The 22,858-nt window shown below is 48.4% G+C and overlaps 1 protein-coding gene across 10 annotated transcripts in view; it reads left to right on the top strand.

Moving 5' to 3' along the window:
* The window catches only part of LOC132392444 (fibroblast growth factor receptor 1-like), a 193,265-nt gene that overhangs the window by 97,645 nt on the left and 72,762 nt on the right, over nt 1–22,858 (top strand). For 9 of the 10 annotated variants that reach the window (XM_059966296.1, XM_059966336.1, XM_059966341.1 and 6 more), the window contains one exon: nt 4,911–5,105. In XM_059966296.1, the coding sequence (XP_059822279.1) occupies nt 5,015–5,105 (91 nt within the window). In that variant the 5' untranslated portion in view covers nt 4,911–5,014. Of the gene's footprint in view, nt 1–4,910; nt 5,106–16,052; nt 16,096–22,858 lie in introns of those variants that run through there. The other variant, XM_059966361.1, reaches the window with a different exon arrangement.

Raw genomic sequence — 22,858 nt, forward strand, 5'->3', positions numbered from 1 at the left:
GTTATCACCAATCCGCACAGATTGTGGTCTTCCGGTTAGGAAGACGAGGATCCAATTGCAGAGGGAGGTACAGAGGCCCAGGTTCTGCAACTTCTCAGTCAGGATTGTGGGAATGATGGTATTAACTGCTGAGCTATAATCAACGAACAGCATCCTGACATAGGTGTTTGTGTTGTCCAAGTGGTCTAAAGCCATGTGGAGAGCCATTGAGATTGCATCTGCCATTGACCTATTGTGACGATAGGCAAATTGCAATGGGTCCAGGTCTTTGCTGAGGCGGGAGTCCAGTCTAGTCATGATCAACCTCTCAAAGCATTTCATCACTGTCAATGTGAGTGCTACCGGGTGATAGTCATTAAGGCAGCCCACATTATTCTTCTTAGGCAATAATATAATTGTTGCCTTTTTGAACTTTTGCCCGGAGCATTGAGAGGCTGAAAATGTCCTTGAATACTCCCGCTAGTTGGTTGGCACAGGTTCAAAGAGACATTCCTCTATTCTGAGACCATGTCCTCTGTTTCTAGAGTCCACCACTATAGGAAGCGTCCTCTCCACGTTCACTTTATTCTTTAGGCCTTTCAGTATTTGATAGTATCAATGAGTATCCCTCCCCCCCAACTCCAATGGGTAAAGTCGCAGAACCATAAACCGCTCATACAGAAACTTCTTTATTCCTGGAATCATTCTCGTGATCTTCTCCAATGCCAGCACGACTTTTCATGGTTAAGGGTCCCAAAACTGCTCTCAGTACTCACAAGTGTTCATTGCCTTCTCTCGTTGCTCTTGACAATGCAGTAGTGAGCCACCATCTTTCATTGTTTTCATTGTGAGCTGATTAGAAAATGAACAACCCTTGGCAGTGGCAGTGAGATGTAGACAGTATTGGACTAGGGGTGATCATTGGCAAGTCTCACCCATGTCTCCAAAGAGGGATCTTGAACACAAATGGTAGTGAATTGAGGAACAGTCCTTTGAGTGGATTAGTTTGCCATTGATGACTGGGAGTACATGGAGAGTTAACCACAATTATTTGTGCTACTGGGGTGTATTTGTACATTGCACTACTATTTTATTCTCCAAGTGGCTGCTGTTTGCTAGCATGAATCCTTCACTTAAATTATGAAATGTTATATCTATTTTATCATACCTTTGCCTATTGTTGAATTAACACTGTAGGTTAAAGAACGGCATGTTTCCAGCGATTGCAGTCCAATTCGGACCGCGGCTGCTGTCAGTGTGGAGTTTGCAGGCTCTCCTCATTACTGCATGTCTCCCATTTCTTCCCACAACTCAAAAGCCACGCAGGTTGGTAGGTGAATTGTCCACAGTAAAGCGTCTCTGGTGTGTAGGTGAGTGATCAAGTCTGGGCAGAGTTGATGGGAGTGTGGGGAGGATAAAACGGGCCAGTGTACAAGAGAGAGCTCCATCTGAATTGGTCTCAGTACTCTACCTGTTAACTAAAGGTTAGCAATGGGTGCACAGCAAGCACAAGGAATAGGATATATATAGAAAGTCCAACATAGAATGCCGGCTTTTATTGGAAGCCGGCAGTGTAAAGATGAATCTCTACAGCTACACAAGACTTTGAGACCATCGGAAGGTGGGCTTTAATAGAATGCCTTGCCTGTCATCTTGTGAAAGGTTTAGCCTAAACTCCTTAGAGTTTGGGAATCCAGAGTCATGACGTAAAAGGAATGTCTTAAGCCCTGCAGAGGTTTGGCAGAGTGGTGGGAGTGAAGGGTTCCTTGCTCATGGAGTAGAGTCTGAGTTGGAAGAACCTCTCTCACAGGAACGTAATGCCTTCAAGGTCTTCATCCTAAAGAGGTATGGAGACCGAGTCTTTATATTTATTACCCAAGGCTGGCTATTATTTAGTTGCCAGGTAGTGAAGGGTGATGGAAACTAGGCAGGAAGATAAGTATGAACCTGATATTCTGCAAAGTTGCAGGGTTAGAAACAACACCCTATGGTGAATGAATAAAGTCTTCTCAGGCTTCCAGCTGGGTACAGTTATCAGTTATAACCGACGTTTCAATGACAAGTTCTTCCATCTTCATCAGGGGTGATGCCTGGGTATTTACAGCCCTGTAGCCGTCCCTCCTCATTGGTTAGCCGTCATCCAATCAGGTTTCCGCTCTCCCACCATGTTTACAATCAAATTCCAGTTCTTACTTAGAGTGAGACCTTCACCTTTGTTAAAATTCTTTTCCTCTAGTTTTACTTCACTGGCTTCCTTCGGCAGGTGATCCCAAAAGCCATTGGCATGGCACGGTAGTTTCGCATTGTCAGTCCTATGACTGTTGCAAACACAGTGTTCTGCAATCACTAATTTCTCCAGGTAACCTAAACTTGTGCTCCTTGATGTGGTTTTCCTCTGGTGATGAGGAGTTAGATTTGTATTGCACCCATAAGAGTCTAATTAGTTATTTTTCATGTAGTTTAACATTCTCTGTGCTTGCTTTTTTTTGTGTAATCACCTGTTTGTGTGTAATCATTCAGGGAATTTTCAGTAACTGGAGTATAGCTGCTCAGTATTTTTCTGCTATTTTCTCTGCAGCCTGTGTCACACCACTGAACCTGACTGTCTCATAAGCTGCTCTGGCTCTTCAATGTAGTGCCTTTTTATTTGTCTAGCTTGTATAAGGCGACCGCAACAACTTTGTCCGTTGCCTTTTCTTGTCTCTTCTTGCCTTTTTGTTGTTTTGTTCTCGCTTCTCACTATAGTGGAGTGAGTTGGCTATTGTCATTTCCTTGTTTTGAACACATAGTAAAAAGACCGCAACCATACGTTTTGTGCTTCATTCTTGAATTCCAAAGGACTCTCTAGATCAAAACATCTCCAGATCCAACACCCATAATTTGGCAAAGTATTCTGTGGAATGTTGTAGGAGCCTCAACTGTAGAGAGAAAAAAACCACCAGTTCTACTGGGACAGGTGAGCTCAGGTATGGTTGAGTTTTGGAGGGTCCGGTAACAAGAAGAGGAAGAAGAGAGGTCCAGAGAGAAATGGGTAGGTGGTAGCACCATTGAAAAAGCACTCCTTTTAGAGGTGCAGAAGGGCTTGGAGGAGGAGCGAAGATATGCTGGTGTGCTGCAGGGCTAGAGGAAGTTAGATGTGGGCAGAGACAAAGTGAATGAGGCTTGAGTCAAGCTGGAATCCAGACAACAGCATCTTGGCTGAGTTGCAGTCGCTGGAGAGTGGAAAACAAGAGTGCAGCCAAGGAGCGCTGGATTACTCAGGACCTGACTTAGCAGGCACGGATGACAGCACACATTCCTGGCATCTGTCGTATCACGGAGAGTGCTTCAGGACAACAGTCCAACTGTGAAGTATGTGACGTCAGTCGTTTACACTGGTGGGTTTCATTCCTGTAGGAGTTGGAATTGTGGTCAATAGCCTTGGGATGACTGTGTATACACAGAGATGATAAGTTGATCTTGATAGAGAGAGAGAGGGGGAGTGTGTGTGTGTGTGTGTGTGTGTGTGTGTGTGTGCGTGCACTCACTAATCTGCCACTGTGATTTTTACTGAGCCTGTGAGAGGTCCAGACAGTGCTTGTGTCCAGATGTTAGCCCATGGTCTGAGTTCAGATCTCTGGTGAGTACAAGAGCACTGCAAGTGTCTCATCATACAGGAGAACTTCCATGCAGTGCTCCGTGCTGGAAACTTTCTCATTTGAGGCCTTCTTGCTGAGAAAAGTTTATTTTAGTAGTGAGGGATCGAAAAGTATTGGGTGTCATTCACGAATCAGTGAAAGAAAACAACTATTAAGTTACGTGGTGTTCACTTAACAACCCATCTCCCCTACAGGGGTATAGACCACTGACAGCAGCTCATCAGAGCCCTCTGTCCTGGGCCAATACTGATTTCTGTACTGTTGGCCCTTTCATACACAGTCCAGTGAAATCATGGCTGGTCTTTTACCTCTGTGTTGCTTTCTTGTGCTAACCCCATATCTCATAATATATGAACATGCTTTGATATCTGCCTTGAGTATATCTTACTCAATGTCTTGAATAGAAAATTCTGAAGATTCACAGCCCCGTGGGTGAAGAAATTTCTTCTCATCTCCATCCTGAGTGGCCAAGACCGACTGCTGATTCTAGATACCCCAGCCAGAAGAGACTTGAATCTCCTCTGCCAAGTTTCATAAGAAGGTTTTAAGTTTCAGAGAATCATTTTTAAAACTGTTGAGTGTATATGAACATGCTTAACCTCAGACAACAAAGCACCACGTCCTGGGAATCAACCTGAACCTTGGCTGCACTGCTCCCATTATAAGTAGATCATTAGTTAGGGAGACTAGACGTATAGATTTGGAACAATGCATCTCCTGTACTCAAATCCTCTTGCTGCACACATCACCCAAACATTTGCCTTTCCTCTTGCTGAGCCTGCAGGTTAATCCTACTGATGAGCTCGGTCTCCACATCTGGCATCCTATCATTCGATGTGTCCTAAAGGAGCTTTCTAGTTGTTGGAATCTTAACTTCAAATCAGAATCAGAACCAGGTTTATTGCATGAAATGTGTTATTGTGTGGCAGCGGTACATAAAAAATACTATAAATTACAATAAGGAATATATAAATATTGCTGAAAAAGAGCAAAGTTATGAGGTGGTTTTCATGGTTTATGAATTCAGAAATCTGATGGCAGAGCGGAAAAAGCTGTTCCTAAGACATCGAGTGTATGTCTTCAGGCACCTGTACCTCCTCCCTGATGGTGGTAATGAGAAGAGGGCAAGTCCTGGATCGGGGGGGGGGGGGGTGGGGGGGAAGGTCTTTAATGATGGGTGCCACTTTCTGAGGCTAAGACCTATCACAAATCACACTCCTTTTCTGGCACAGGAGTGAGTGTTGGTTCTGAGGTGCCCTTTGTACTAACTGGGAGCATTCTCCTCTTTTTCAGCTGCAACATTCCCACCTAACCCCTTCAGGTGGCCAAGAATGCCAGTGGGACGGGAGCCCAGACGGTGATAGGTCAGGCTGCAGGAGAGCGGAAGCAGTATTGGAATGATCAGCTGCGCTCACTTGGTGTGCTGGGCTGTGCTTGGCCTGGTCTCCCTCTCCGTCGCACGGCCTGCACTCACTCTACCAGGACAAGGTAAGAGCAGCTTTCTCTTCCTGGCGCTGGGTGGGAGGGACACTTCCAGGTACCGGGGATGGGTTCTGATGGTCTTTCCCTTCCTGGCGCTGGGTGGGAGGGACACTTCCAGGTACCGGGGATGGGTTCTGATGGTCTTTCTCTTCCTGGCGCTGGGTGGGAGGGACACTTCCAGGTACCGGGGATGGGTTCTGATGGTCTTTCTCTTCCTGGCGCTGGGTGGGAGGGACACCTCCAGGTACCGGGGATGGGTTCTGATGGTCTTTCTTTGGCTGTGCCTTCAGTGAGGTGAAGCTTGGCTCATAAAGCTTGAAGAATGTGGCTACTGGGGGGTGAGGGTATCTCCTAATCCAGGTCGGGATGTTGCAGACATGGTAGTCCTATTGTTCCACCGGCATGTTCAGTTTGGTAAGACCCTCGTTCAGCTCTTGGGTTAACTCGGAGGCTGGACCCATAACAAGCATTTAAGATGAGACACCATACATATCCCAGTAGAGTACCGTGTGGCATGGGGGCTGCGCTGTGGGTGGAGATGTGCCCTGTTTGTATCAGTGGCAGATATCGTGAAATTTTGTTGTCTTGCAGCAGCAGTACATAGCAATACACAATAATTAAAAAAGCTATAAATTACAATAAAAACGTGTATTAAAAATAAATAATTAAAATAATTTAAATAAGAGAGCAAACAAAATCTTGAGGTCGTGTACAAGGGTTCATTATCACTCAGAAATCTGATGGCGGTGGGGAAGAAGCTGCTCCTGAAACGTTGAGTATGCCTCTTCAGGCTCCTGTGTCTCCTCCTTGATGGTAGCAATGCCCTGGGTGATGAGGGTCCTTAATGATAGATGCTGCCTTTTTAAGGCATCCTTGATGTTTATGGGGTGGGAGCGGTAAGCATCCATAATAGAGCTGCTTGAGTTTACAACTTTCTTGGGCTCTTTTCCAACCTCCACACTACAGGGTGATGCAACCAGTTAGAATGCTGTCCGCATTAAAGCTGTAGAAATTTGCAGGCGTCTTGGTGACATATCCAGTCTCTTCAAAGTCTCAGTGGGTGCATGGGTGCTGTGGAGATTGATCCCTTGTGTCCCAGACAGAACCCCAAGCCAACATCACATGAAACAGTAGGCTCTGAAATCCCAATGCTCTTTGTGGGATCTTGCTCTGCACAGATTAGCAGCTGTGTTTCAGAAGCACTTGATCAGGATATGCTCAGGCTGTGAAAAGTGCTACAGAGAGATAGCTCCTTCGGAACCACAGTGGGCCTCTTCCGCTTCTGATGTCCTTTCCCAGTGCAAGTTGGGCCAGTTGGCATGGCTCCTTCCTGCCCATTTACAAGTAGGACCATTATAGAGAAAGGCTAATGTTCTCGCTCTGCCCAGTTCCCTGTACAGATTCCACTGACTCTGCTGTTGTTGACTTTTCATTTCCAAATGCTAAAAGAGCCTGTCGCCACTAATTCTGAACCTTGCGTCACACACTTGGGGAAAAATATTTATACACAGGTGGAAATAAATGTATCAGAAACATTGAGATCAGATTTGGCTCTTGCAAGTTTCACCACCTGGCTTCACATTTACCATGTTAATGTGCCATGGTGCAGATATGACGTTTTGACACAGGGGGCAATGGTGGTACATTAACACTTATAATAGAAAGCATATTTCTGCTAAAACTATGGACGTAAGACTTTGAAATGGAAAACTTTCTTGAATTAGGGCTCAGAAATCCAGGTCCAGTCACTCTACTCCTGAGTCTCCTTGCTTCCTCTGAAGACTAGATACATTCCCCACTCCCAGTCGTTAGCAGGTCGATGAGCGCACAGTCTTTTCATTTTAACAGCCTTCCCGGTAAATATTATTCTTTTGTCTCACCTAGCTTCATGAAGTTGAGGCCCTGTGTTTTGCAGAGACTGTGGAGCCTTTTAAGGAGCAAGGCGGCTTCTCAGTCATAGAAGTGAGTAGGGCTTATGGTATGCACAGCCTGACAAGTAGGGATTGTAGTCTGACTGAAGTGTACAGTCTGTTACTCTCTGCCAGGCCACGTTTGTTCTATAGTCTGGTGGTCGGTGTCCAGCCTGCCCACAAACTGTATCCCTTTGAAAGTAGCGAAGGCAGAATCAGATTGCATTCCGTATTCGCGTTCCGACCTGTGCCTTCTGCGGTCTGGCAAGACGGGCTACCGTGTGGGCACCACTCCTGACCTGCTGCTTGCCATGGGCCTGGGGCTGGCACAGTTTGTGCTTTAAGTCTGACCTTCCCTCTTGGCATCGATTGCCAGATTTACCGTGCGTTCCTGTGGAATTCCCTTTTCTGTGTTTCAGAGCATCCAGAAGCCTGGGGTGCGACGCTGTCGTGTCTCATGGTGGCCGTGGAGTTTGGCATGCATGGTATCTTTATGACTCACCCAACAGCTTCTTCCCCTCTACCAACACATTTCTGAACAGTCCCTCACAATCCTCTTTTGCTTTATTTTTTATTGTAACCTGCAGTATATTTCTTGTTTTGCCTTGCACTGTACTGCTGCCACAAAGCAACAAATTGCACAGCGGCAATAATAAACTTGATTCTGATTGGTTGACATTCAGTGACCAATGGGAGCATCCCACCATTGTCTGGTTTCTATTAGCCCTCCACCCATCCGTTCTAAGCAGGGAAGAACTGCACATCTGTGAGGTAGCTCACTACAGTGACTGGTTTGGAGCTAATTTTAAAGGCCCAGTGAGCTAGTTATCAGTGATGCATGCACAATGTTATGTGGTGTATCAGCCATGAAGCTCTCACCTCTGAGTCAGAGAGTTGCAGGTTTGAGTCCCACCCCTGAAATCTAAATTTAAAATTCCCTGCTGTCATTGAGGGAGAGGCCGATTGTGTGGCTGAGGAGGAGAGTGGGAGGGCAGGAGAAATGCCCAACCTGGGGTGATCCAATGCTGAGTCCCACTGACGCGCTGGGGCAGTATCTGATCGGGGATGATCCTGCTCGGAGTCCTCCCGGATCAGAGCCCTGACACACGCAAGTGTGATTCCCAAAGGCTCTCTTGCGGACTGGGTGCCAGATTAGGAGCTGAGAAGGCAAGCTGTTTCCAGGCGGAGAGGTGGCAGAGCCCTTTCCAGAGCTATGACGTGGTCGAGACACTCTGTGACTCTTCCCCATATACCGGGCTGCCCCGACCCGGGAAGGGTGCATGCTTAACAGGAAATTCCACCCTCCCCACTCATCAGGAGGAAGTACTTAACCACATCTGGAGCTCTCCATCTGAGTGACTGTATGTGAAGTGTGCTGTGTGCATTGTTAGGTTTCGAAGTGAGATTGCATGAACGGGCCCTTTACAGTGTACACAGAGGGAAACGTAAGAGACGGGGGGGGGGGGGGTAGGCTCCTCAAGCCCACGCCATTGGTCTGTGGTGTCCATGTGGAGATTGCACATTCTCACTGTGAGCACAAGGTGTTCCAGATATCTATATTTACACACACTCACTCACTCACTCACTCACTCACTCACTCACTCACTCACTCACTCTCTCACACACACACAAATCTCTTCTCTCCTCCCCCCCCCCCCCAAAAGACAAGGTTGATGTTTATTATTTATCCATTTACGGGATGTGGGCGTCGCCACCTAAGCCAGCATTTATTGCCCATCCCCAGTTGCGTTGAGAAGGTGGAGATGAGCTGCCTTCTTGAACCGACTACCTTGTGTCCTACCCCCTCTCCCCGGCCATGAGTCTGAGGTTGAAAAGGGTGATTTGATTGTACACGAACGAGAGAAAATCTGCAGATGCTAGAAATCCAAGCAGCGCACACAAAATGCTGGAGGAACTCAGCAGGCCAGGCAACCTCTGTGGAAATGAGTAAACAGTCGACATTTTGGGCCGAGACTCTTTTCCATAGAGGCTGCCTGGCCTGCTGACTTCCTCCAGCATTTTGTGTGTGTTGCTGAGAGGAATTGATAGGCTGAACGAGTTTTCCACTTCAAGGAGTTTTGGACAAGTTTTGCAAACTGTTGGGATATGACTTCCACATGTTGGGTGGGAGGGAGAGGAGAGAGTGGGCCTCTCTTCCATAAAACAGTTAGAAATGAGCTCAATGGGTGACTTGAAAATGGAGATTGGCAGATTTTTGATAGCAAATGTGGAAAACAGAATGAACAGATGGGTAGGATGGTGATGGCTGCTGTTTAGACGGTTTAAGAGGAGGCAGCCGAATGTGTAGGAAATGGAAGGCAAAAGGGATTAGTTTACTGGGGTATTTGATTGCTGATTTAATTAGTTCAGTACAACATTGTGGATCAAGGGGCCTGTTGCTGTACTGCACTTAAAGTGGGGATGTGTGAGATTGCGGGTCCCAGCTTATCAACGCCCTACCTGTGAGTGTTTAGGAAGCTGATGGGATAGATTTGCTGGCTGCACTTCTGCCATGTAGAAACTTGGTTTTCAGCCACATTTCCATCTTGCAAACTGTTCGGGTTATGGACAGATCACAGGAACAGATTCCTGCTATACTCTGGAGAGGGCTTGTACTCTGAAAGGGTAGAAAAATTTTCTTCAACTGGTCGGCTGCATTTCGTGGGCTCAACAACAGTGGCAGGCAGTTCTGGAATGTGCTCTGACATTTAATACAGGTAATCGTAAGGAATCCTTGTTACAAGTGCTCTGGGTACAGGATCATGAAGGCAGTGACCTGGGGCACAGACGATTTGAAAGCCTGTCCAATTTGTCCTCCTCACAGGCAGGTTCAAAACCCGTTAAGCTGTGTTATAAATTGAACATTCTCCCTGGAGAGTTTGGGGCATAGGGACAGAATAGAAAGTGAGAGGTTACAGGCTGGAGTGCTGTTTATTTTATTGTGATTACAGCACCACCATAGACCGTTCTGACCCACTGAGTCCCCGCTGCCCAATTACAGCCACGTGACCAGTAAACCTACTAACCCACATGTCTGTGGAATTTGGGAGGAAACCAGAGCACTCAGAGGAAAACCACAATCTCCTCATAGACAACGGCAGAACTAAACCGGGATCACTGTCTCTGTGCTAGCGTTACGCTAACCGTTTACACAAACATATCGCCCCCCCCCCCCCATTACTTTCTCACAAGCCCTTGTCCCACCGTGAGTCACTAGGGACAACTTTCAGACGCCAGTCCATGTGGTCGCAGCAAGAACATGCAAGCTCCAGGCAGACAGCGGCCGAGGCGGGGATCGAACCGGAGCTACAAGTGCACCCTGTACCATGGTGCAGCAGTCAGGAGAGCTTATCCAGGGCAGTCAGCATTGGAGGTATTCCGGGTGGTGGCAAGTCGGCTTCTAGTGGCAGGGGCTGGGTGGGCAGAATGCTGTTAATGAGGAGTAGCCGAGGAGCTGCAGGGAAATCTGGTCAGCAGAAACCATGCACACCCTCACTCACACACCCACACTGGTGTGTTCTCGTTCGTGTTAGTTCTCTCTCACTCTCACACTCTCTCTCTCACTCTCTCACTCACACACACCCCCCCCCCCCCCACCTCACTGGTTCATATTTCTCTCGCGCTCTCTCACTTCCTCTCTATCTCTCTCTAACTCTATTTCTCTTTCTCTCTTGCTTATCTCTCTCTCTCTCTCTCTCTCCCTCCCTCTTTCTCTCTATATCTCACCCCCCCCCACCACATCCATGCTGTCTCTCACACCCTTTCAGAGCCTCCTGATGTGTGACCCCTCCTATAATGTAGGAAGCATTGGCAGCTCATCTGTAGCCTGCAAGATCCCACAAACAGCATTGCAATCACCAGTTAATGAGGCTTGCCCCAGGGGACTCCGGGTATCTCCTGCTCCTCGACAAACCAGTAGAATGGGGTCCTTCAGGTCCTTGGCAGATGAAATTCTCCCTCCCTGCCATGCAGCAGGGAATGGGATCTGTCTGTGCTCAGGTATCCAGGGTGAGACTTGAACCAGAAATCGCCCATGTGAGGGTACGGCTGCTTTGTAAAGGGAGAGAAGAAAGGGGAAATTTGAAGGGAAGGAAGAAAGAGATGTTGCATTTTTAAGCAGTTTCCCCTGTCATCTGCCCCGGTGCTGCGTCAAGAGTTAAACAGCCGCCTTCATTGGGTTTCTCCTGAGCGTGCTGTTGGGCCAGGGAGCATACACTGTTTTGTGATTAATTGAACAGCCCCAGGGGATGGAAGGTGGGAGGTGCCAGCTGACTATCTCTCAGAGTGGCCCCCGGGGTCAGAGGTGAACTTTGACAGCTGGGGCAATGTTTTGACAAAGCAATTCCCACAAAGTTCGGAGGGAATGACATCTGCCTCGGGAGAAGACATAGGAAGCTTTGTAGCCAGCGGTCATCATGGATTCATTCAATAAGTGTTTCCCAGCTCTGAAGTAGCCTACTGCACTTCCAGGGCAGATTCCAAACCCCTTCTCCCTGAGGATTATTGTGTCATCTTCCAATGTGAGAATTTAGGAATAGTTGGAAAGTTCATTTTGCATTTTAGGAAACATCAAATAACTTCTGTGATAGGGTAAGAGAGACATGTCGAGCTTCTCAGCCCACTCACCCCTCCCACTGCTGTGCCAGCCCTTGGATCCTACCCACTGCATCTTCACCTCTGCCCCCTCTCCCCATGCTGGACTCCTCTCTAGGCTTGCTGTCCCCACCCATGGCTGCTTCCCCACCTCCTCTCCAATCCTCTTCCTGCCCTCTCTGTTCCTCTACTCCAGTTGCTCCTAGCCTTGTTTACCATGGGTTAGTATATCCTAGGAAAGAGCAGAGGTTCTCTCCTGGAGCCAAGGGCCACTCTGTGGGGAATGAAGGAGGTGCAGGCAATGGGATCAAGGGACAGCAGGCTCTCCTGTTTTTGGGAAATTGAGAGAGTGGCCACACTGTGGGAATGGTCAGCTCTCAGATTGGGAATTGGGAGAATGGGGTGGGTGGTCCGGGATTGGGATTCAGCAGCAGGCTGATGGTGGAGGCTCTGGAATTCGGGAAGCAAACAGGAAGTGGTGACCTCGGACTGTGAATCAGTGTGTCAGAGTGGATAGTTGGGGATTTGGGATAGGGGCTGGTGGGGAGAGGTGGGGCTGCATGGGCTGCTTCAGGTGGGCTTTCAGTTCATGCCCTTTGACTCCTGGCTCTTTGTCTGAAGCTAGTGACGACTTACCTGGAAGCTATAGGGAGCAGGGCCTGGGATCAGCTCTTCCAATTCAGGGTCTTCAGTTCTGTCCCTTCCCTCTCACTTCTACCTTCCTTGCACAATAACATACGGGACAGTGAAGTTGATGCAAATCTTCGCATGCAGAGTTTGCATTTTGAATGACATGTCAATCCCAGCCACACAGTGTGGTTTATGTCATTGGGCCTACTTTAAACAGGTCACTGCTGTCTCACCTCTAACGTTATTACCTCAGGTTGAGACTCAACATTAGGAATGCTGAAGAAGGGTCTCAATCTGAACTGTTGACTCTCCCTGTGTGTTAAAGGAAAAGTTTCTACTTGGATGCCTAAACTCTCATCCCCAGGTCCTGAATCTGTATTCTGTGCTTCTTGAACTAATGTGAACAACTTCCCCTCTCTAAACCAGTTCTGCTCCTGTCCATCAATCTCTCCTGTGGTTACCTTGTTCCATGGATAACAAAGTGAAGTTTATTGTCATTTAACTATATACACGTATATAACCATATAATGTATCTAGAAATGAGACATTTCTTCGAACCAGGGTGTAAATCACAGTAGTGCACATAACACACAATTTATGAAGTTAAGGATGAATCACACATAAATAACAAGCTAAAGTGCATTAATATTAAATATTGTAAGGTACAGAGCAAATTAACCAGTGACAATTTGAATACGATGTGACAGAGAGTTCAGAAGCCTAATGGCCTGGGGGAAGAAACTATCCCATCCTGCCTGTTCTTGTTGTTAGAAAGTCAAAGACAACTCCCAACTTCTCCAGCTGAAATTCAGAAGAGTTGAGGATGAGTATAAATTCCTTGATTAGAGAATACTAGGCAAGGGGTCAGCATCTCAGACTAGAGCTGTATTTTACAAGCTGAATGTCAAGAACCCTGACAAAGTCTTGGCACAAAACTGGAGAGAGACGCTAAGTACAACAGCCTTCCTTAACATTATAGTCCTCTGTACTGCAAAGTGTGTGTGAAGAGATCCTGAGCTCTGTACTCACAACTGTAGGGGTGAGTCTGCCTCAGTAGTACATGTGGGACCAACAAATCATGCTGTTGTTGATGGAGTAGGGCAGTGCACTGTCACTGCACTGTGGTCTGGCTCTGCGGAAGTTAGAGAGCGCAGGAGACGGATAAGATTGATAGGGTTGGGAATTGCTTACAGTGGTGTATGAGTCAGAGGTTATCTGTTATCAAGATTTAAACTTTCAAACGTGTTTACAGATTTGCCTTGGGGGCTATCTTAACGAGAGTTTTCTTAGGCTGTTGAATTAGCCACCTTTGCATCGCTGACAGGGGCTGTACGGTCTTTATCCACTGTTAGTTTGTTCACACTGAATGGGAGATATGTTAAATTGGTCCTGTTGCTATGTTTACTCTGCACCACTGATAAAAGTGGCCTAAGGTGTTCAGTCAGGAAGTTGCCATCTGAATGCTATTAATAGTTGTATGGAGTCTTCTGAGATTGCCCTGTGACGTTCTCAGTCTTCATTCTGCATCCGCTCTCTCCACTGGGATTCGGCGACAGCTTTGGGTAAATTTACCCAACTTGTGCTGACTGGTGGTTGGCTATCCCCCGGGCTCTGCTACTCCAACTTGTGGAGAGGCACGGTCTTGATACAGGTTTCTATGTGTTCCATGTCCATCAACAGTAGCATGATCTGCTACATGTGCCACTAAAGCACACTCAGCTGTGAGTACAGACCCCAAAACAGAGCTCAGGATCTCGTTGGACACTCCTTGCAGTACTGAGAGCTACAATGCCAAGGAAGACTGCTTCTGTCTCCAGTTTTGTGCCAAGATTCAGTAGGGGTTCTTAATGTTCAGCCTTGCCTAAGATGCTGACCTCCTGCCCAGTAATTCTCCAATCAGGGAATTTATACTCATTCTCAACTCTTCTGAGGTTCAGCTGGAGGAGTTAGGGGTTGTCCTAGGAAACCAAAGAGGAAACTGGTAGATAGACAGGATCAGGGCTGGTTTCAAGAGGGGAAGTTTCCATGTGTCCACAGCCTCGCCCCTCCTAAGTGGATTTTGATTATTTAAAGATCGATGGCACTTGGTGATCAGAAGGTCCTTCTCAAAGGGAGCCTGCAGATTCATGGAGCCCTGCAGCACAGAAACAGGCCTTCGGCCCACTGACTCCATGTTGGCTGTTAACCGTCTGTTGACCTGTCTGTCCATCGTCATGCCTACCAGCAACGTTGAGTACCATTACTCAGAAAGGCGATTGAGCCAAGCTGGTGCAGAATAACCCTTCCGTTCTCCTCTGCAGAACTCTCCTGTACTGCCTATAACGTGGCAATGCGTAAATCCCTGATCCAGCTACTGTATACTGAAACAGAAAATGGTGGGAATCCTCCATAGGTCAGACTGCACTGTGGGAGGAGAATCAGGGTTAATGCTTCAGGTCAAAGACCCCTTGTCAGAGCTCAGCATTTTCTGATTTGTGTCCATTGAGGACACGCAGTTAATTTCTGCATTCCTCTGTTCTGTGGGGTTCCAGGAGGTGATGGGTAGGAGCAACTTCTTGGGAACTTATGATGTCCCTGGCAAAGACCCCTGTCTTAGACCACGGGGTCTCCCTCCTGGCATGCATCTTGTTTGGGTGCTGCCCCTCTTCTTCAGCTTGTCTCCCATCTGTGACAGCAGTATTGCCACTGGGGGAGTGAGCCTTCCAGCGCTGACATCCATCACTGTGTTGTGTGGCAGAGGACGGGAGATTGAGCAGTTTCCCGCTGGGAAATGGAGGGCCCTTATTCGGATACTCTCAGGGTGTAAACCTCTCTAACACAGTTGGCCTCGGGGAAGCTCAGTGGGTGAGGTTATGAAGCCACCGTTCCCCACATGTCTCCGGTTGCACATACAAGTTCCCCTTTTCAACAATCTCTGTCTTTGCACATATCCTAATGAGCCAGGAGGCCATTTGGCCAGTTGCTTCTATACCAGCTCTCAGCATGACCTCAGTCACATTCTCTACCTATTCCCCCACATTCCCATCGTCTCCACCATATTCCACATAGTAAGGGCTATTATTACCCTGTCGACCCACATGGGAGTGAGAGGAAACTGATGTAGTCACGTAGAGAGCATGCAGCCTCCACACAGACAGCTCCGGCTGTTAGGATTGAACCCAGGTCACACTGTACCAATGTGACCTCACGACGCCCAGTCATCCTCGTCACCCCTTCTCCCCCACCCCACCTGCACCTGTCTGTACCTCATTCCCAGCAATCTCTGTCACCCTTGCGTATGCCCATGAGCACCAGTGGGCTTCACCATGTTGAAAGCGCCCCCACCCTGCCGCTGGCTGTTTGGGGGCAGCAGCCCCAAGGAGGGGCTGTGCTTTCATCAAGCAGTGCAGCCTAGGAGCCATTTCCTTGCCCTCAGCAGCTTCCCCCACGCTTCCAGGTCACGAACGCTCTTGGCATGGTAGTGCAGCAGTTAACGCAATGCCACAATAGTGCAAGCTGTCGGATCAGGGGTTCAATTGCCACAGCTGCCTGTTCCCCTGTGACGGCTCGGGTTTCCTCCCACGTTCCAAGGACATGCGGGTTCGGGTTAGTAAGCCGTGTGCTTGCTCAGAATCCTCTCTAATTTGATTTGACACAAGCAATATTGCACTGTGTGTTATGATGTCCACGTGACAAAAAAGCAGAGCAGGTTCACGCAGAAAGCGCAGCGCTGGGCAGTCGCAGGCCACCGAGCCCTTGTGCTTGACCAGCAGTGGCCAGCGCTTGCTACAAGCCGCCAGCACTCGAGGTGGCCGTCCCCAGGCTTCCGTTACGGAGTGGGCTACGGAGATCTGCCATGGCAGAGGTGTACTGCTTCCAGCTGCGTGAGTGAGAGGCAGGAGAGTGTACAGGTCTTGGAGCAGGAACTGAGAGGTTTCTGCCTCTGCTTCAGAAACAATGCAGCTGGAGTCCAAGAGGGAGGGTGGAGGAAGGGGCCGTCAGCCCAGCTCATTGCTAGTTGGAATCCGTAGTGAAATCTGATCACCGACAAATAAACCTCTGGCTGGTGTGGAGAGTAGCTGAGGTGTGCTGGAAGGAATGCAGTAAATACTACAATCATTTCTGCCAGTAATTCACTGCAGGACAGGCAGACAAAAGGCTCGCTGTCCCCCAACTAGCTGTACGCATTCTCTGATACTTTATCAACCAACAAGTATGTTAAGCGTGTCAGGAGAGCTGCTTAAAACTGCCTGGCTAACTGAGTGATGTAGGGAGCTTGGAGAAGGGGCTGGGGATAAGTGTCTGCCTCAATGCAAAGCCCATACACTCCTGTCACTTTCTTCGCTGTCGATAGGGTTCCCTGATGCTTCACCTGAGGGTTCAAAACACCAGCTCAGTACCAATGGAGCAGTGTGCTGTGGGAGGGGTGGTATAGTGGGCCCACACTGCCAGAGGAGCGATACTGAGTGAATACTGTGCTGTGGGAGGGGTGGTATAGTGGGCCCACACTGTGGGAGGGGCGGAACTGAGTGAATACTGTGCTGTGGGAGGGGTGGTATAGTGGGCCCACACTGCCAGAGGAGCGATACTGAGTGAATACTGTGCTGTGGGAGGGGTGGTATAGTGGGCCCACACTGTGGGAGGGGCGGAACTGAGTGAATACTGTGCTGTGGGAGGGGTGGTATAGTGGGCCCACACTGTGGGAGGGGCGGAACTGAGTGAATACTGTGTTGTGGGCGAGTTGGCACTGAGGGAGCGCCATGCTGCCAACATGCTGTCTCTTAAGCTGTCTTTGAGTAGGTGAAATAACCACTGTAAATTAGTGGTTATAATACACTGTAACTTGTGTAGGCGAGGGATAGAAACTGGGTGGGGGGGGGTGGTGGGGTGGCGGGTGGTAATAAGAATGTTAGGAGAATATTAAAATGGGATTAATTTAAGATCAGTGTCACTCAGGAGTTCTGAACTGTTTTTGTGCCATGGACCAATACCAGGTTGGGAACCCCTGTTGTACATGGTGGATGATGGTCACTGTAGATACAACGGACCGAAGGGCTTGTTACTGCTGCTTATTTTCCTATGTCCCATGTGTCTTATGGCAGACACTAAACTTCACTGGGTGCTGTCAGAGGAGGCGCACCTTTGTAAAATTATCCAGCCGATCGCAACGGTGCTGGGATTGAATGGAAATACTTATGACGTTAATAAACCAACCTACCAATTCACATAATGCGCACGGAAAAAGTTAGAAACACGTCAAAAATGTGATCCTCAGGGGATATTATGACCACGTCATAAATTATACAGCACAGAGGTGGGCTCTTCGGCCCAAATAGTCCATTCTAACCCAGATGTTTCGCCCATAACCACCTCAGCATTTGGAATCCATGCACCTGTCCAACTGTCTTTTAAACGCCGTTAATCCCATAAGATATGGGAGCAGAGTTAGGTTATTTGGCCCATCAAGACTGCCCCAACTCTTCATCACAGCTGATCCTATTTTAATCTACCACTTCCGCTGGCAGCTCATTTCGTATGCATGCCACTCTGTGTTTCAACTCTCTCCCCGCTCAGCTGAAACCTATGTCCTCTACTTCCTGATTCCCCAACCCTGGGGAGAAAATCTGAGTGCATCCACTCTTTATCTGTGTCCCTTAAGATTTTATTAGTACGTTCAGTGACCTTGGTTGGAGAGAGAATGCTTGAGGAGGGAAAGTGTGATAGACTGAGAGTGGAGAGGGTGTTCCAGTCAGGGGCCAGGTAGAGATCAGGTGGGTGGTGATTGTGGATCGTGCAGGAGGTCTGGACTGGAGGCACCCAGAAGGGTGACAAAGGAGAGGCCATTTGTGCCATTACTCCTGGGCTGGCCCTATAGAAGACTCAAGGCTGTAGATACTGGAACCTGGAGCAAAGAGACAAACCAGTGGAGGAACTCAGCAGTCGAGCAGCATCTGAGGAGGCAAAGGGATGGTCAGCAATTTGGGTTAAGATCCTGAATCAGGACTCGCGCAGAGAGAGCGAGAAGCAAGAGTTGTATTCTGACGCCGGGACTCAACTCGTAACATTGACCAACCATATACCTCCATTGTTGCAGCTTGATCTGCTGAGTTCCTTCAGCATTTTGTAAACTGGACCCTTCAGAAGAATGGGAATCAAGTTTGTATCACTACATATGTGGTGGAGGAGTCGTTTAGTAACAGCAGTACAGTACAAGACATAAACCTTACCCTAAGTTACAAAGTTCAAAAAGTAGGGCAACAGACATGTAATAAACCAGTGTTCACAGACAATTCATAAATCTGACGACAGTGGGGAAGAAGCTGTTCCTAAAATGTTGAGTGTTGGTCTTCAGGCTCCTGTACTTATATTTTGTGAATCCCATCTCCCCGGCTGGGTTTGAGCCAGCACTAAAGAGATTACCCCAAAACAAGGCTGGGACTTGGTGAAGATGCGTGGCCCCTTTAAGGCAGACTGCTCTCTCCGGATAATCTGCTGGCATTGATGCATGAGGAAGGCTGGAATTCCCAGGTGTTCGCCCGCCTGCAATAACAACCAGGCCTCGCACAGGGGCTTTGTGTTGTTATTGGGCAGGAGGGGAGCAAAGAGACAGGGGCCTCCTTTGCGGCTGGGCTGTAAGATTTGTGACGCAGTCCCTGCAGATGGTTCCGGAGTGCGGGGGCCCTTCGGGGGTGGGAGGGGAGGAGGAATGTGTCCCATCACTGTAAACAGAGGGTGAAGGTACTGATTGAGGGTTGGAGAATGATTAGCTGAGCGAAACAATGGGACTTTTTGTTCTGCAGCACTGATACGTGGTAAAGGATCAACAAGGGACTGGTTTTCAGGTTAATACTCAAACAGGGGCTTGAAGGAAGTACTCTCAACTCTGCTAAGCCCATGGACGTCACTCACACTGGCACCCATCGTTCAGATTAGCCTCCAGAGGGGCCTCATCTCTTTTTCTCTTTCACTCCACCCCAAGCAGCTCAGAGTTTGGATCCTAACAACAATGTGGTTTATCACTCCTGTTCATCAGGAATTGTGCTGGCACGGTGAAGCTGACTTCACAAGCCAGGTTGGAATAGCACTAGTACGAATGAAAAAGAAGGCATGGTTTACTCTTGGAATCTTTGTTATTTAGAAAGTTTATTTTAAATAAAAAAACACTAGCTCACACTGTCACACTGCTGCCTCTTCAGATTCTCTCTCTCTCTTCAGTACCCCCCACTCTCCTTAGTCCCCTCACTCCCTCCCCCCTTTGTGCTCTCTTCAACCCCCCCCCCCCTTTCCTACTCTTTAAACCACTCAACGATATATCACCCTACTCAATTAGCCACTTGGTCTCAGGCCTGCTGCTCTGGGAAGGGGCTGAGTGTTCATGACTCTCCACTCTGCCGGAACCATTTCCATATGTTCTCCGGCACAGCCTGCGTATTCCCCAGTTGGGGCTTGTGTGCGTAACGCTCAACACGTGCTCTCAACTGTGGCTGTGTGTTCACTTCAAGGTCAGAAGGTTGTGGGTTCAAGACCCGTTCCAGAGAAGACGTCGGCCAAGGAGACTGGACCTTTCCACCTTGCCATGCAGAGGGAGTGCAACACCATCAGTGCTGTGGTTGTCAGGGCCACCAGTCTGCGGGAGGAAAGTAGTGCTGGTCTCCCAGATTCCGATTTGTTTAGTTACCACACATACATTGAGAGAATCCTACACTGAAATGCATCGGATGCATTAACAACCAACACAACCTTCTGATGTGCTGGGGGCACCATACATTCCAATGCCAACATAGGTTGTCCACCACCATTAGCATGGCCAGTCATTACCACTAAAACCAGACCGTTGATGTTTGGCCAAATTGCAAGCACTTTGTGGGATTCACGGAGGAGAGGGGTGAGTGCAGGTGGAAGGGTCAAGGTCATCTTGACAAGGGTTTCACCTGAATACTGAGTAGGGCAGTTTCTGAGGAGGAGGGCACGCATTTCTGTACAGCTCATGAAGAGGGTCTTTTCTAGTACAATGGGGAGAGCCTGGTGTACGTTCACCAGTACTGACCAGTGGGGCAGACGGATGGTGTCCACTGTATTGGAAACCGGAAGGGTGAGAAACACAACCATATATGAATACACATGAATGCAGCCCAGCATTCACTGCTCCGGGGCTAAGGTGCAAAACACAAAACCAATAGTCATACACAGCACAAAGCAGTAAAATACAATCACACAAAATAAATATAGACCAAGTCCCTGGGTGTTGCAGCAGTCTGCAGTCGAACACAATGCGGCTTGTCTTCTGCTGACCAAGCTCTGGGTTAGAAGCTGCGTTACCCCTCCACTTAACTTCCCTGCTGATCTGAATATAATGTCACTTTCTCCGTGTTCCTGTCTACCCTGGTGACCTTGCTTATCTATAATCTATCTCTCTCTGCCTTAACATTCAAACCTCTGCTCCCACTCCTCTTTGGGGAGGGAAGTTCCAACAATTTGACCACTCTGTGAGAAAGAAATTGGTCTTCTCTCTGCCTTGTGTATTCATTAAAGAAAATGTGAGTGCAGGGGTTGGGGGGGGGTATTAAAAATAAGAAGGGATTAATGTAGGATTACTGAACGAGACATGGGGACACGAGACTGTGGATAAAGGACTGTTGACCGCTCATCTCTTTCCATAGCTGTTGCTTGACCTTCTGAGCTGCTCCACAATCTTGTGTGCTGCAACTGAATGAAGCAGTTAATGTTGCCCTCAAGGGAGGAAAGAAATTTCAAGGCCACTGCGCGGGGTCAGGGGGTGAAACTTGAGTTGGTCTGGTAGAGAGCCAGCATGCACAGTATGGGCCAAATGGTCTTCTGCCAGCTAACCATTGTGTGAGTGACTGCCTAACACTGTCGAGTAATGGGCTATCAGCGTCCCAAGAGGAATGACAGATTCTTCCTTCTGCGTCAGGCACAGCAGCTTTGTACAGAAACAGACTTCCTAAATGAGACCACAAGAAAGTACAGAGAGTTACGGCTGTATCTGATCACACCACAGAAACCAGAATCTGCTCCGTGGACTCTGTCTACACTTCTCACGGCTCTGGTGAAGTAGCCAGCATAATCAAACCCCGGACGTTATTTCCTCCCTCCCAACGGGCACAAGATACTACCAGTTTCTATCTCACTGTAATGAGACCATTCAGCAGATTCCTGCTATGATAAGATTGGCCTCACAATCTACCTCGTTATGGCCTTGCACCGTATTGTCTACCTGCACTGCACTTCCTCTCTGACCGTAACATGTTATTTCACATTGTGTTACTATTTTCCCTTGTGCTTCATTCACTGCTCTGTTGTAATGAAATTGAAGATATGCAAAGCACACACGGCAATAATAAACCAATTTGATCAGTTAGTGTGTTACCCTAGAGACAGTGCCTCTGACAAGGTGGCACTCCCGCAGCCCCAGGGTGTCGCTCTGGTTTGAAGTTGGGCTTCCTGACTTGCGGCTGAGCACTTGGGAGAGGGCAGGATGTGCTGCAGGTCTGCAGTCATCGTCTGCCTGCTGGGCGCTCGATTCGCGGTGGCGTTTCTGACCTGCAGTCTGTCCAGGACACTTACAGCTCAGAGGAGTGGAACCCCGTTGTAACCTGGGGAGGATGTGTTTTTCCAACTGGACCAAACAAAGCACCAAAGTAGTGGGCGAGGAGTTAGTGCAGGGTTCTCTGACCCAAGACACAGGTACATCCTTCCTCTCAGGTGCCCAGTCCTGCTGGTGTCTCTGTCAAGTGTCTGGCTGGTCTGTTCCAATTTGCTGACAGAACTCAGAAGGCAGGTGCCTTCTCTATAGATATGTGAGGCTGCAGAGGACCGCCAGCACCTCCCCACCCTTCCTCTTCCACTCACTTCCAGAGGATTAATATTTCTGAATATTATATTTTCTCTTGTCTGTTCTGAATTCCTTATCTCAAAGCTCCATCGTCTCCCAGGGTCCCCTGTTGGAGGAACTGTAAGATAGGTTGATTTCGTGTGGCCAGCACAAACATATGACAGACTTGGCACGGCACGAGTAGGTACTCAAGGGGATACCATACACGGTGAGATCCTGGGAGCAGTTCATGTGTTAGCCTCATCATTTGTACAAATACTTGAAACTGCTTTACTGATCGTGCTTGTTTGCCTGCCCTCTTACTGAGTTGAGAGGGGTCCATGGCCTGTGATTAAAGCGGGAGCCTTAGTGTATCAGTTACCAAAATGCCTGTCCTTCAGGCAGCCACTGCATTATGAGATGGCCTTCCCATCGCCAGGTTACACATTGTTGGTTGGGTTTCAGCAGCATTATTCAGGTGCTCCTGCCCAGACTCGATCCCCTAGCCATGATCCCCTCCTCCATCCTCGGCATTCCCTAATTTACCGGATTCCAGACCCTGGAGATCTCCAGCTCTCCAAAACCCCAGCGAGCACCTGTTTATGTCTGGCAAGGACAAGATGGGACGAGTGGCCTCCGTGTTGAAGATTCTCAAAGCCATTTGATCCTCCGTGATCTCCACCTTTCCATCTCTGCTGCTGCACAAACCCCCCCCAGCTCCTCTTCTCACTTTCGTGAAGTTTCTTCCACTGTGCGTTCGGTGGCTGAGACCCCTCGTGGTTCCAGGTGTGACTTCCTGTCCTGTACCTCGGGCT

This window comes from Hypanus sabinus, chromosome 1 (assembly GCF_030144855.1).
Source record: "Hypanus sabinus isolate sHypSab1 chromosome 1, sHypSab1.hap1, whole genome shotgun sequence".
Classification (NCBI taxonomy): Eukaryota; Metazoa; Chordata; class Chondrichthyes; order Myliobatiformes; family Dasyatidae; genus Hypanus; species Hypanus sabinus.